At 34.1% G+C, this 16,482-nt stretch overlaps 1 protein-coding gene and 1 long non-coding RNA gene across 2 annotated transcripts in view; both read right to left on the bottom strand.

The window, feature by feature from the left end:
- Window positions 1-16,482, bottom strand: part of LOC123268579 (potassium voltage-gated channel protein Shaw) — a 79,763-nt gene that overhangs the window by 34,780 nt on the left and 28,501 nt on the right. The window contains exon 2 of the mRNA XM_044733802.1: window positions 13,216-13,701. Coding sequence (XP_044589737.1) covers window positions 13,216-13,542 — 327 coding nt within the window. The 5' untranslated portion in view covers window positions 13,543-13,701. The remainder of the gene's footprint in view (window positions 1-13,215; window positions 13,702-16,482) is intronic.
- Window positions 328-9,982, bottom strand: LOC123268595. The gene is made up of 3 exons (XR_006510259.1): window positions 9,919-9,982; window positions 7,737-7,744; window positions 328-341 (listed from the first exon to the last, which is right to left on the bottom strand). It is a non-coding gene; the product is annotated as an uncharacterized LOC123268595 (long non-coding RNA).

The raw sequence follows: 16,482 nt of genomic DNA on the forward strand, positions 1-16,482 counted from the left end.
AACTTAAATTTCCTGTAAGTTGGAACCGATTCGGACCAGTAGATTTCGAGAAATTGCAAAAAAAAAAGTGAAAAAAGTTTTTTTTTTAAATATCTTCGAATTGGCTGAACCGATCGACCTCAATAACTAATCAGCTCTTAACCTTGAAAACCCGCATCGACTGCCACCAAAAGCGTCAGAATCGGTTGATGCGTTCGTGAGATATTGTTGTCGAAAAAAATCGAAAAAAGTGTTTTTTTGTAATAACTCCGAAATTTTTCATCAGATCAATTTTTTTGTTCAGAATTATTTATAGAGCTCAAAAAACTACATCTATTGCCGTTAAGTTGAGCGGGAAGTTGCTGGGATGGCCTGCAGGATCAACCGTTTTCCTAATTTTTTTTTTTTTATTAAAGTTTGATATAAAATTGAAAAAAGTATTAAAATTATTAGTGAAACCTTTTTATATACTCAAACTTTACTTTAATTAAGTATGACACGAAAACTCAAGGCATGCACATTTGGACTAACAAAACTTTTTTCCTTTAATTGGGTATAAGAATAACTGAGCAAGTGGAACTTTATGATACGTCTTACAGAAAAGTTGCAGAATGTTAGAAACTGAAAACGGTCAAGTGAATATGAGGTCAGTTAAAAAAAGAAAGAAAAATAAAATAGAAGTACATAATAAAAAGAGCGAAGGAGAAAAATGAGGGTAAATGATAAAAGAGGAAATAGAGACTGGCATTGGAAAATTGGAAGCTTCCGAAGGGAAGATGACTCTCGTAGGTTTTTACACAGCTTCGGAGGATTCGCTCGTTATATATCATATTCCCTTTTTATTCACTTGGTAAAGCTTTAAAAGTAATTCCGATGATCGCGTTTCTGGCCAGCAGCCAGTGGTAATGCTATGTTAAAAATAAACCATCTGGAGAGTGGCTGCCCAACTGCAGTCGTGGGTACTCGAGGTTACGATTTACCATGAAATGAAAAAGCTACTTGGGGTAGATAAAACAAGAGTAGACCAGAAGTGGAGCATACTGGGAGGAAACTTAGCTCGGGTGTGTAACCAACTGGTAAGAGAGTGTGAAAATCCTTTTAAGAATTCGATTGAACAAGTGAAAAACGAACTTGAGTTTAACGACTTTCTCGATTCAAGTGCACTCCCCCTTTTTGTTCCCGTTCCAGTGGAAAAACTACTTACACAACTTGTGGAATCCACTACGACCTTTTCGAGGAGATTATCTTTACGGTCTGTAGCGCCCTGTTGCCAAATGTTTAGATCTTTATTACTGTTTAAGACACACTTCACCGACACTTGATTTTATCGATGGCTATCTATTGTCTGAATGCTACAAAACGACCCTACTTCCACTGCCGCTATCTACGTTTTGAAGCTTTGATGTCGGATTTAAGCACGCTTCGTGATCGAGACATGCAGTGCCTCTTCGAACCTTCAGAATCCCAGCTTTCCGGGACATGACATAACTTTATAACTAGCTTCTAAATCGAAATGCTACTTACGAGTCTTAAGCCTTCGTAAATTGAGAAGACTTAACCAGTCAAACTTTTGAATAGGTTTCGAGATGTTGGAGATGTTCTGCCCGCAGAAAATGGTTAATTTGAAAGCCTTGGAATTGTACTCTAGGATTTAGAGCGAATTGTGACGGCAAATATAAGCAGATCTGTATTTGGTCAAACAATGTCAAATCTCAATAAATTTCATCGTGTTTGATGTTAGGAAAGATTAAATCTGACGATAAGATAAAGTTTAATTAAATATAATTAGGATCTGAACTAGATATATCATTTGAAATGGTCAGATCAATACATCCGGTCGAATAATATCAAATTTGAGCGAATTTCATTATGTTTGATCTAAGAAAAAATTAGTTCTGACGATAGAATAAGATCTGAAGATATTATTAAAATCTGAGCAAAATCTAACATTGTAAGTAATCAGATCTTGCTATATTTTGTCAAGCAATGTCAGATCTAAACAAATTTCATCGTATTGATGTAAGAAAAAATTTGATCTGACGATATTATGGAATTTTAATAAATATAATTTAGATCAGGTCTAAATATAAACATCTAAAATAGTCAGATCTGACTATATTTGGTCAAACAATGTAAAATCTGAATAAATTTCATCGTGTTTGATGTTAGAAGAGATTAAATCCAACGATATGATAAAGTTCAATTAAATATAATTAGGATCTGAGTAAACTACATTTCACATGATCAGATCTGACTATGTATGGCCAAATAAAGTCAGATCTGAATAAAATTCATCGTATTTAACTCGAAAAATTATTATATTTGACGATACAAAGAGATCTTCAAATATTATTAGGATCTGGACTAGATATATCATTTGAAATGGTCACATCAATTTATCCGATTGAATAATGTCAGGTCTGAGCGAATTTCATTATGTTTGATCTCAGAAAAGATTAGTTCTGACGATAGAATAAGATCTGACAAGGTATTATTAGAATCTGAGCAAAATGTAACATTGTAAGTGATCAGATCTGGCTATATCTGGTCAAGCAATGTCAGATCTAAACAAATTTAATCGTATTGATGTAAGAAAAAATTTGATCTGACGATATTATGAAATTTTAATAGACATAATTCAGATCAGGTCTAAATATAAACATTTAAAATAGTCAGATCTGACTATATTTATATGAATAAATTTTATTAAATTTGTCGTGAGAAAAAATTCTAGATCACGGTATGATGAGATAAAATTAGAATATGATCAAAATATAATACTTAAAATAGCTTGATCTGACCATATCTGGGCTAAGTACATCAGATTTGAACGAATTTAATCATAATAAACTTGATGTTGTTTAAATAATAAGTTTAGTTGGTTAAAGTAAATGATAAATTAAAGTTTTAGCGCCTAGCGGTCAAGTGAATAGTAGATCTAAATTCAAGCCAACGGATGGACATTCCATCTTCAATATTGGTCGAGAGACATATTCTCTCTTTACATAATTTCGATGAGGATCCACCGAACTTGAATACTAGTGAAGCTGAAAGCTTTTGTAGTATCTGTTCGAGTTATAAAGATGTTAATTAAAGATTATAAAGATGTTATCAGGGAGATCCAGGTTCGATTCCTGGCTTGGTAACCAACCCCATTTGTTTTTTCAAAGTTTGTCTTTGCTCTCATTTACTTCCTTTCATTTCTTTCATTTAATTAACATTAACTCCTCTCTTCGAACGGCATTGCTGCCATTTTTCCTCGACAGCATACTTCACACACGTGGTTTTGGCCTTTCGGATTTATGTTTATTCCTGTAGCCAAATTTTCATTAGACAACTTCGTAACTCCATTCATGTGTAAATGGCCGAGTCTTTTATACCATAGACTCGATGGGTATTTTACTCCTCTACTGGTTGCCCGTGTGACAGCTTGTGCTTGTTCAATTTTATTTCCTTCTCTCATGAAATATAAATCGCCGACTCGATCAGCTGTCATCACTGTGTTACCATCGGCATCTTTTACTATCGCCTGTTTACTATCAAAAATCACTGTTTTTTCCTTTTCCGTAATTTTAGATACCGATATGAGATTAATTCTCAAATTTGGAACATACAACGTGTCATGTAGTTTGGCCAATTGTATTCGGCCTCCGCTTACCGCTACTTTAGCTACGCCTTTCACCTTGGCAGTCGTTGACGCATCAGTTGCCAACTTCAATACTGAATTGCACGTGACTTTACTTTCGAGAACTCTTTCGTCTCCGCACACGTATGTGGTACACCCACTGTCAAGACACCATTTCAATCTTGGTTCATCTGGAATCTGGTTCGCCTCTTCTCAGTTCTGTGCCGCAATGTAGAAGTCTTCCGTGGTATTTGCACTTGCACGTTGCCGTCTCACATCCCTTTTCCTTTCGGGACAATTTTTCGCAAAATGGCCTGGCTTTCCGCATTTGTAACAATTTCCGTAAATTCCTACATTTTTTCGAGTTTTTGATCTTGCCACAAATGCTTTTGTTTCAGTGTCATGTGAATCACCTTTTCTAGCTAGACACTCGTTAAGAATTTTAATCTTTAATTCTTCCGGCTTCAGCAGATTATCTCGGCTTTCGATGACGCGTCGAAAGTTTTCAAGACTCAACGGTAATCCATGTAGCAGCATAGTTGATAGTAGATCGTCGTTAATCTCTATGTCCATTTCTGCCAGTTTATCTACAACGTCGAAAAAATTGTCTAGGTACTGATGAATGTCCTCACCTTCCTTCAACTTGTGTACGAACAACGATTTCAGTAATGTTTCTTTCCTCGCCGGTCCCCTTGATGCATATATTTCTTCTAATTTCAGCCATAATTCCCTTGCCGTCTTACATGTCTTTATGCTCTTTAGCTCCGATGGTGCTACGGCCAGTATCATGCTTGCACGTGCTGATTCTCCCTCGGTCCACTTCGCAATGGCTTCTTCGTTTCCGCTGGCTTCTGCAGACTTAACAGATGTTCCTTCAGCAAATCGCCATAGCTTCTTCTGGATCAATAATGCTTCCATTTGTATCTTCCAAGTGTCATAGTTTTCCTTTGACAGCGCCTGTATACTACTACTCGTGCCCGCCATTTTGTGTTACGTTAATAACTCACGTTTCACTATTTATTAACTCGCGGTTTGTCACACGCACTTTTATCTTTACATTAGTACAAAACTTTTAAACGCACCAGACGTATTCTTAGATGACAAGCAGGCTTTGTGTGTGTGTGTGTGACCTTTCGACGACAATATTGAAGTATTTCCAACACTTGAAAAAACATTTGATCTTATTATATAATGATGTCTAATTAAATAAAATTAAGATCTGTACTAATTGTAAGCTCTAAATTGATCAGAAATGACTGTATCTGGCCAAAAATATTAGATCTAAATAAATTTCATCATATTTGACGTAGTTAATGGAAAAACTGTCAGATCTGATTATTATTTTTTCAATCTTACAATATCTGAACAAATTAAATTAAATTTGTAAATTCTGCTATTAAAAAATTATTTAGATTTTACATGTAATTATATCTCCTCAGATCTGTTCAAGTAGACAGTGTAAGATTTGACTTCTACAAGCGAGCGAACAACATCTTATTGAGAGTTAAAATTTTAAGTAGTAGAACTTTTAAATTGGTCAGAAATCACCAGAGAAGTAATTTCCTATTCAGTGACTGGAAGATGTTGAGAAGCAATCAAGTGACACTTGAAAATGTGCTTCAAGATGTACGGGACGGTTGTAAACATCTGAAGTCATCAATCATCAGAAATTGGAGCTGTCGCGAAAAATGAGGGCTTTATAGGCAGCGGATCGGAGTCTTTGATAAACTAGCAACACATTGAGAGGTCAACCGTTCGGGCGATCAATAAACGGATAAATCAAGTTCAAAGATCATAATCAGACGTCGGTTTAACAAATGGGAATTTATTCGTTAGTAAATTTAGAGTTTTAAAATCTAAGATTTACGAGTTTCAAGTAAAAACACGACTTTCTAGTAAATTCCCGTGAAAAAGTGACCTCCCGCAAATAAGCTTGGGTAAACGAAGCGAATTTTAAATTCTTAGTAGGTTCGGAGTCCCTGGGCGATCGATCAATGCCGATTTCGCAATCAACATCAGACGTTGTGTAAATCGAGCAGCTGCAGGCATACGTTACGCTAGATTGACAGGGGACTTGAAACCCGATAAATTTGCGATATTCTTGGCTCAAATATCCCAGATAATCCGACAAAAATATCAATTTCGTATTAAATCGGAACAAGGCTTTCAACGCCGGGAAATATTTTTAGAATTACAGGTAAGAAGTTGTCATTTGTATAATTTGATGTTTTTGTCGAATTTGCAAAAATCAAAATTTTTAAGATCTATAATAGTTAATGATTGGGATCATAAAGTTATTGCCTATCAATTATTTCTAACAAAAATGGCGTTAAATGGTGTGCATAGTTGCAGAATATTTTACTTTTTATGAAATTCCAGATTTCAGAAAATTTTATTGACATAATAAGACGTTACAATGTTCTTAATAGTATGACTAACCATTAATACATTATTACATTTAATTTATTATTATTATTACAATCCTGTCCATTGGATTTAGCTAGTTTTAATGTCGTTATAATCTAATTTTCTTATAGGTGATTACAATATAGTTTATTTTTAGGCAACCATAAAAAGTTACAAAAAACCTAATAAGATATATTCATAATTTTATGAAATTCGTGGAATCTACTAGGACTTGAAAAAATTTGAAGTACACAATGAGGCACACCAAGTATGTTCCAAGATTGTTTCTCTTAATTTTTAAATATACAACAAAATTTTTTTAAATTTCCAAAAATCATATACAATCGTATCGGTTACTAGGATTTTTTTTTATTTTATATTTTTTTGTAAAGGAAAAAAATTTTTTCCTTTACAAAAACTTCTCGCTAAAAAAATTAAAAATTGTCGAAAATCGGGAAGTTATTGATTTTACCCCGCGTGAAAATCGGTTTATTCATTAGAAAGTTGTGGTTTGAAAATTCAAAAAATAGTGTTTTATTAAACTTCTACCAGATTTTTGAGCTCGGAGAGCTCTAAACGATACGAAAATTATATTTTTGAGCTCGAAGAGCTTAAAAACTTAATAAGTGCAATTTTGAGCGCTTAAATATGGACTCAGCGGGAAGTTGCAGGGATGGCCTTTAGGGTCAACCGTTTTCTAATTTTTTCATAGTCTTGTGAACCTGGGCTTCACTGTAAATCGAAGTGTTTTAAAAGTAACTACGAATGGGTATTTAACATGGGAAATTAAAATCCATGGAAGTGTTTTAAAAGTGACAATGCTTCAAGATAGGAACAAAACACTTTATGTGTGTTTTGTTAAAACACTTGGATTTACAGTGTTGGCACGATTTTTTACAGTGAAACTGCTTTTGTTCGGATCTATATCTATGCTCTTGATTCTATGTTCTCGAGTATGAAAAGATATAAGCGCCAAGAACCATCTTGCGGATAAGTGAGGTACTAAATTTTCGTATTTTATGAACTATCTTCTATTTATGAACAATAATGATACAAATTTATTCTTTTGTAAGCTTTCAAGTAGTAATCTTATTGTACCGGTAAATTTTACTCAGATACCTTATATAGAGTATTGCTGTTACCAATAAATAGTAAAGTAGCGCCCTAGTATCTACAATTACAATCCAGTCCCATAATTTTTCCATTAATTTAACATTAAATTCTAAAGAAAATTTCTTTCCGTGTATTTTCAAGAAATTTTCCCCAACTGGAGCAAAGTAACTTATCAAATATTGATCCCTTAATTACTCGCACTAAAAATCAAAAGTAAGAAAGCATTTGGTCCCGAAAGTTTTAAACAAAAAGACGATTTTCCGGTTCGAAGAGTACAAAGTTTTTCGATCAACCGTCAAACAGGCTGCGTCATAGAATAGTAATGCCCTGAATCCCCGATCAAGAATCAAAGTAATTCCAAATTCAAAAGTTTAATACAAGCTTGAAAAGAGACTCCCGGCATACCATTGAATGAGAGTTTACCGTTTGCGACAGGTTTTACCTATTATTCGGTGCTTCCTCATTTACCAAGTTATTCCATGAAAGACATTTCATATTTAGTATACCAAGTAAAGTCTTAAGTTATTCCTCCCCGATAAGAAGACTCTAGTTTTATACAGTATACAATCTATAGTAATGTGCCTCAAGAATTCCTTTGTATAAGTAAGTATACCACAAAAACTATTACCATCACAAAGAATACTCACAACACTTACCTACTCTAGGTACTGTACAATCTAGTACAGTGTAGTGAAATGTACTACCCCGCGATTCATTTAAGCTTTAAAATTCCCACGAGATTATCAACCCGTCATGGATAGACCAAAGCAAATTGTTCAACACTTAGCGATAAATTGCCGTATGACCTGGATGTAAAAACCTAAAAATAGTTCAACTTATATCAAGACCAAGATGTTGCATTATGTAACACAATATATTATAATACTGTATAAAAATGCAAATATGGTGTTTTAAATAATTTAGATATTGGACTTATTTGGCAGCCTTGGTAATAATCCATACCCACAAACTGTGGATAGCTTTTGCATAATTAGCGCTACCAATATTTTACATTTTAACTAGAGAATTTTTCTTTTAATTTCTGGCTGAAAAAATGTAGGTTTATGTAATATATTTATGTTAAATTTACGTATTAAGTGGTTCTATTGTTTTTCATGGAAGTTAACTCAGTTTTGTATATTCACAAAAAAAGGTTGTAAATTAAAAAGTTTACTTAGTATAGCTAGCCAGAAGAGAATGTGTTATAAAACATGACCTCGAAATAAAATAGTTGAGAACAACTTGAATGGAAGTAAAGCTGAGTTTATAGTTTGTAGTTGAATATATAAATATATATTAACATGATAAATGGATTAAAGAGAAGAAGGGGGCCAGCAAAAACGCTCTTTTAATTGGTCGTTATTTAAATAGCCTTTTTTTAATATTTTTAAGCTAAATGGCGAGCTAAATGTTTGGTTATTAGTACGGTTTAAAGGAATTAGTCGTGTTATTGGGTAGTAAGTCGAAGATTAAAACCGGGAATGGCGTTTAGGTGTTTACAGTAAGGGCTATCGGGTACCAAGGCTGGATGATCAATGTAATTTATGGACTTTTGGCAAGATACTCAAGTAAAGAGAGTATCGCCATTTTTTGTGGATTAACCTCGTGAAAAAAGTGCTTTAGGTTGGTTGATTAAGATGATCGCTTTCTTGAAGAATTACCCGGGTCAAAAAATTTAGTCTGTTTTATGATTAATAAAAATTTTTAATATTTTTCATTCAATTTAATTTTATCATGTGTATCTATTTTATATAAGAATTTAATCTGTTTTTGCCTATACTATTCCCAATTCAGACCAATTTCAGATCATTTTTAATGTTATAATAAAATTATTTTCTATTGTTTCAAGACCAAAATCGGACTTTTTTTGTCACAATCATTTAACTGGTTTTGACAGACCAAAACGTTCCATAATTTTTAGTCGGTTTTTGATCGCCTGTAGATCAAAAAGAGACCTTTTACGAATTAGATAGTAATAATAATAATAAAAATAATAATAATAATAATATATTTATTTATTTATTATTATTTTATTCATGTCCTCGAAGATCCTCTACAGGGCACAGCTTTTTGTTCTCTGAAATTGAAATAGTGATTATTCACTATTTCGTAGTGCAATGTATATCAAGCGGTATTCTTCGCACTAACAAATAGTGAATACCGCTCATTAAATGATGCGTAAAAGTATAAAATTTAATATTAATCTTGTCATCTTGTCAACATTTTAATCTTGTCGATGTATTCACATTATGTTTAATATCGATAATTAGAAAACTCTAAATTTAGATCCAATCAAACGATGAGAACTATCTTATATACGTAAGTTAATACAAATTTATTAGTTATTTCTGCAACTAATATTCGCAGTTACAAAACTTTTATAATCTATGAAATGTTAAGCTATGACAAATAAATTTGACATATGTAAGGTTATAATCGACGTTCAGTTCATAAAACAAGAGAGCGCATGAATATATTATAAATTGATTTATTTTTTCAAATAAATGCGACTTATAATTTTTAATGAGATACTTTTGAGTCAAAAAAATTATGTTGCCATCTTAGTCGACTTTTGGCCTTCGAACATTTAGAGTAAAAATTGTAGATCAAAAACAGAATGAGATTCCATATTGAATTTGAAAACAATACATAAAGTCCATTTACAAATTAACTAGACTAAAAACTGATCAAACTTTTAAAACTTTTTAGTCTCATCAGATTAGAAACAGCATAAAATATTCATAGCTGCTCAATTATTTTACTAAAAGGTTATTTAGACTTAAAACAGATCAAACATAATTTGAATAGTAGATCAAATACAAATGAAAATGTTTTTAAAAGTTCAAATACAGATCAGTAAGTTCAAATGCAGATCATTTGGCTTAAAATCAGTTTAAATTTTTCGACCCGGGTAATAGATGTTCTTACGTTTTTTTGATTTATTGAGGAAATTTTTTAATGGATGTAGTCTTATCTGTAGGGTGCGAAAATGTGCCGCTTTTGAAGATATAGAATGCTTGAAGAAGAGTAATGAGTAATGGCTATCGAAAAAAAGGAAGAATGTCAGAGTTTGCATTTTTGTGATTGGTATTCTTTGAAAAATGCTGATGTTTAGTTGTTTGAAACTTGAAAATTTGAAATTTTTCGGGTTTTTAAAGTTCACCTTCAACAGGAAAACATTCGGGGCAGTTATATATATTTTAAAGAGGGTATCAAATTCTATATCTAGTTAAAATTAATGTTTCTAAAATGTTTTTCGAGTGTATTAGAGAATTGTTGATAAAATTTCAAGTTTTTATTGTTGGATGTCCCTAAATCGTGTTGGTATTTAATATTTAGAACTGCTGGTCCAAACTAAGTGATATGAAAAAATAAATGATGATTCAAAAATTAAGATTTTTGGTCAATTTAGATGTTCTTTGAAGGATTTTGATATCTAGTCTTTTGAAACGTTGGAAATTTTAGATTTTTAGAGTCCTCGAAACGCTTCTTCAAAATAAAAATGTTTAGTGCAGTTATACGCATTTTAAGATGGGTATCAAATTATAAACCCAGCTAAGATTCATGTTTTTAGCATATTTTTAGTTTATTGGATGATTTTTGATAAAATTCTAGTTTTTATCATTGAATGCGCTTGCATTTTATTATTATTTTATATTTAGAGTGACTGGTTCAAGTCCAGTGGTTAGAAGATTGTAATAAAAATTCGGAAGAAATGATCGAAATCAGTTTTTCGGTGAATTTAGATGTTCTTTGAAGAATTTTGATGTTTAATCTCCTGAAACCTTCTAAGACTTTGGAAATTTGGGATTTAAAAGGACCTCGAAATTCTCCTTCAAAATAAAGATGTTTTGTTCAAATTAAATCATCTTTGAATAAGTACCACATTCAAACCAACCAATTACAGAAAATCAGTTTTCGGAAACAATACTGAAACTCCAAGTTTTGCTTTATATTGCATGAACATTTTCCATAACTAAAAAGCACTCAAACCCAAAATAGTGTTTCGCTAATTTTCTTAAAAATGGTTTAACTCAATTTCCACCAAAATTGAAGCAATCTTACAACTCATAAATAAGCAATAAATTTACAGAATCGGTCTTAGAACATCAAAATCAAGTTATAACTTCAGACTAACAATTGGCTTGAACTTATGGAAGATCACTTCAGATTTTCCATTTCGATCATGGAAATCACGAATGAATCACCTGTAAAAGCTATTCCAAAGTTACTATCACTTGAAAAGTAGTTCTGACTTTAAAGAAGTTGAGAAATCCGAATTTCTATTTGAAATCAATACTTATCTTGCGAGAGAATTTATCATTATTGAAGCAGCATATCATACTCGAAATCACAGCATAGAAAGTAATCCCTACTCTGCACTTGAATTTTATCTGAAATCGATTGACGACTTCCAATCAGCAAAGATTGAAAGTTCCAATATCTTGGAACGAGTCTGAGCCCTACAAACGTCGCTCCAATCTACATAACGGTTATTTTTAGAGCATCTAATTTCGATCTCAGTAATAATCAATATATTTTCCAAACATATATATCGGTATAGGACCGGAAATATGAAAGTTTGATGCAACTTGGCATCAGTCCAAATTGGGCTTACTCCCATTCGTATTTTATTTTTCATGAGTACTCTTAAAAATTTGAATAATCACCTAAACTCTTTCATAAATAACTCATCCGAATAACGATTCACTATCGGATAATCTGTCAAAGCTCGGTATTAACAATCAGCTAAAGAATCACTTAAATAATCACAGTAATTCTAAACCGGGATTCAATTTCCGATCGGACATAAATTGTCCAACAATTTAAATCCCCCGTGTAGTATTATTGTTATTCACTGGATCTGTAGATTACGCACTTGAATTTCTAAGCCCGGTTGAAAAATAATCTATTTAAATTTATCTCTGAAGCACTTGAAGCAATAATTTTAAACGGCAATGCCAGAACGTTGTCGTTGATCGTTCATCGAATGTAAAAGCAATAGATTGTGCAAATGTTCATGTCAAAGGTATAGAATCATCAACGCTATTGCGGTCCACAGTGTTAAATCTCCCGTCAAACGGTCTATAACGTGAATGAGAGAATTCGCGAGTACGAGCCGACGTGTACGTGGATTGGATGGAAATGCTCCGTTTGACATAACACATAACTAATAGAATACTCCCACCGTCTATTGATTCCAGTTAGGTTCGTCATCATTTGCGTCGTTCTCATTATCACACTATCATCATCCAGTTCAATTCCTTCGCAAACAACCGAATGATCGTTCGTTTAGATCGAATTATATCTAGGCAGATCTTGTTATGCCTAATCAGACGTAAAAGAGAGGTGTAATCATGTCTGGCTATATGTGGTTGAATTACGTTGAATCTGTGTAAATTTCATCGAAATTAAATAATGGAATGGTTGAATCCAATGACAATATAATATGATCAGATAAGATCATATCAACACTGAATCCTTTATCGAATATGATTAGGTCTGATCGAATTTCTTTGGAGAACGTCAAATTTGATCAAATATAACCAGATCTGAATTTTATACTCCATTAGACATGATCAGATCTGGCTATATTTGATCAAACAACGTTAGATCTGATTATATATGACTAGAACTGCACTAAATTATCAAATATAATCAGAATTGAATGAATTTAATCAGATAACATCGGATTCAATCGAAAAAAAACTATATCTAGATTAGATAGTTCATTAAACATGATCAGATCTGGCTATATTTGATCAAACAACGTTAGATTTGATTATTTATGACAAGAACTGCACTAAATCATCAAATATAATCAGAATTGAATGAATTTAGTCAGATAACTTCAGATTCAATCGAAAAAAACTATATCTGGATTAGATGCAAGATTATAAATAAAATAAGTAGGTCATATCCGTTTAAATATAACCTGAAATAGAAAATGTTATGACCAAAAATTGTCAAATTTAATTGCAATTTTAGATCTTACCAAATTTTTCCATCAAAAGTTAAATAAATTTGATCGGATCTTATTAGAAAAACAACCAATCTAACAATATTCTCATTATTTTAAATAAGTATCTTACTTGTGTATACGTCATCCAACAGCAAGGTTCCACTTGATTGGAATCAAGTCCCCAGAACTCAAGTTCCTCTTCAAAAAGTGGACCACAAACGTCTGTTGGATAGTGCAGCTTTCCAGTGCGATAATAGTTGAGAACTTGGGCAAAGACGCCAGGATGTCGATCGAAGAAATATTCATTCAAAATGGGGTCATAATTGGCGAGTGCTTCTGTTAGCCTGGACAACCTTGTGGCTGGTATTTTTTTGAGGGTCGCCTTGTATGTTTCGTGCCTGATCCCTCCTATATTCAGGACAACGCGGTTTTCCGCGTCCATGTTGATCAGATTCATCGTGGATTAGTTTTGGGAACGGGCAATAGGCAGATGCTGGTTCCTGGTTTTATCGACTGGTTTCCCCGGCGATTGGCGAGTTAAGACTTAATCGGCTTACTGCTACCGCTGGCAACCAATAGCTGTGACTGCTACTGCTGCTAATTCACGTGGCGTCACCTGCAATAGAGTATTGTCAATGATTAATTGAATTATGTTGCGATTTAAGAGACAAATATCTCTGTTTATTTGGATTTCAGTGCACATGAAACGTTTTTGTGATTAGTGGTCAATCGCTCAACAATCATTGATTCACTAGTCCTGTTTAGTTAAAATTCTCTCTAATTTATTGAATTCTAAACTTATTCAAGAATTTTATTAGCAAAACAAAAAGAATTATTATCAGAAAAAATTATACTGGAAATTACAAGAGGAAATTATTGTTCCAAGCATTTATTATACCATTTTATTTTATATTTTCTTAATTTCAATGAAACAAATTTTATCAATAGTAAATAATTCTGCGACCATTAAAGGGTGGTGAGAAATAGTCCAAAGTTTTCATTTGCAAAGCGATAGATCAAGTAATTAAGTAACATTCAAAAATTATATTCGATATTTTGAATACTTAATATTTCTTCAAATATTATCCATGTCGATTTAATACTAAAGATTTATAAATCGTATTATTAATTAATTTTAACCATATTAATACGTCTAAATAGTATGGAACTTAAAAATGAAGTTTGAGGTTAACTAATGAAATTGTTACTCTTTATAAATTGACATCTAAGGTAAAAGACCCAGTCATTGACACTGGCCTAGTTGTTTGACACTTACAATTTTATTATAATTAAAAAAATAAAATGTTCTTAAAAAATTAATTATCTTAAAATTTATAGTTCAAAATGACACTTATTAATTTATTAGAGTTGATATGTTTTTAACTTCCCGCTAAGAAAATCGAAGATTTTCAAAAATCGGGAAGTTATTGTTTACAACCTGTTTTACGAAAATCAAGTTTTCATCGAATCTCGACGTTTCGAGGTCCTAGGAAGCTTCCCTGACTATTCCCGCGATGGTGTCTGTATGTATGTATGTATGTGTGTGTGTGTGTGTTTTTTTTTTTTTTTTTTTTTTTCCTTAGGGGAGGAAATCCTTTTTACGGATTCTAGGCATAGCTGTTCGGCCTGGATATGTGACGATTCGACGCCGCGTCATACTAAAACTCGACGCTAACGCCCTTACTCACTAAACCCTAAACCCCTTTTCTTCTTTCCTCTGATCCCTCATGGGAACCGCCGTCAGGCATTACTTCGTGAGGGGAGGAACTAGCTACTGCTCTTCCTTCTGGTGGCTAAGGTGTTAACTACCTTCCTTCTATCTTCTGATATTTGCTCTTCTTCTTTCGGTGGAACGCAAGTCTTTGAGGACTTCTGTTGCAAACGTGTTGGTAGCGTTTCAGGCAGCTTCTGATGACAACATTGCTTCCACTAGTGAATCTGGTTGCATTCTCTGGTTCAGGATCCTCTCCAACTCTTCACGCTATGGATCGAAACGAGGACATACAAAGAAGACGTGCTCCGCATCTTCAGCAACTCCTGGGCAGGACGGGCACTCCGAAGAGTCATCGTGCTTAAAGCGGTGTAGATACTCTCGAAAACACCCGTGTCATGTTAAGCCAAATGTCGATCCGAGGTATGAGGCGGTGCGTCCACCTACCCTTCTCTGCAGCATCCCATTGTAGTTGCCATCGGCCTATGCTATTCTGCCATTTTTCAATTCTAAATTCTTCAGGGCTCAGCGCAGTTGACCTTTTTCGTTCCTCTGCTAGAACTCTAAGAGGTAGGGTTCCGGCAATGACGCACACTGCTTCTTCTGATATAGTGCGGAAGGCACTAGCTACTCGTAGGGCACTCAGTCGATATACTGGTCCAGTTTTTCTCCATGATTCTTGGGTTTCCAGTGCATCAGCCCAAATGGATATTCCGTAAGTGAGCACATGTGACTACTGATGACAATAGTAGCCTCCTGCTCTGCATTGGGCCTCCGATGTTAGGCATCAGCCGTGCGAGACTAGCTCTCACTACTGACGCTTTGGCACTGACGTGTTCCACCTGCTGCTTGAAGTTGAGTCGGGCATCCAGCATCACTCCCAGATAACGGATAAATGGTTGTGATGTGATTTCTTGTTCTCCGACTCTCAACTTGATAGTTTTTACCGTTTTTCTACTGGTGATGAGCACTGCCTCGGTTTTATGATTGGCTAGTTGCAAGTTCACCATGTCCATCCACAAATTGACTCGTCTGAATGTAATATCAAATGCCATTTCTATCTGTTCGAGGTGCTTTGCGACGATCACGACAGCTACGTCATCCGCATATGCTACAAGTTTGACTCCCGTAGGCAATGCTATTCTCAGGAGGCCATCATACATGATGTTCTATAGCAGAGGACCTAAAACTGATCCCTGTGGCACTCCTCCGGTGATTTCGTACTCTTCCATACCGTTCTTCGTGTCATATTTCAGAACCCTATTCGTGAAGTAGCTCGCTACCATTCTGCGAAGGTATCCTGGTACGTTTTTTTCTTCTATAGCCTGCATAACGCAGTCCCAGTTAGCGGAGTTGAAGGCATTCTTGATGTCCAAAGCAGCCACTAAGCAGTATTTCTTCTTTCCACCCTTCCATCTCGTTCCGGCGATTGCATCCTTGGCTGTATCAACAACCAATTTGATCGCATCCAGAGTTGACCGTCCTTTTCGGAAACCAAACTGGTTTTCTGCCAGGAGTGGATCGACTACAGCCTCTATTCACTGATGAATTATACGCTCGAATATCTTTCCGGTTTGAAGGTTACAGGAAGTTTCCCTGACTACTCCCGCGAGGTTGTCACTATGTGGATGTATGTAAACCTCTCATAACTTTTGAATGGCTTGACCGATTTGATCGCGGTTGGTG

Source organism: Cotesia glomerata, linkage group LG7 (assembly GCF_020080835.1).
Source record: "Cotesia glomerata isolate CgM1 linkage group LG7, MPM_Cglom_v2.3, whole genome shotgun sequence".
NCBI classification, from domain to species: domain Eukaryota; kingdom Metazoa; phylum Arthropoda; class Insecta; order Hymenoptera; family Braconidae; genus Cotesia; species Cotesia glomerata.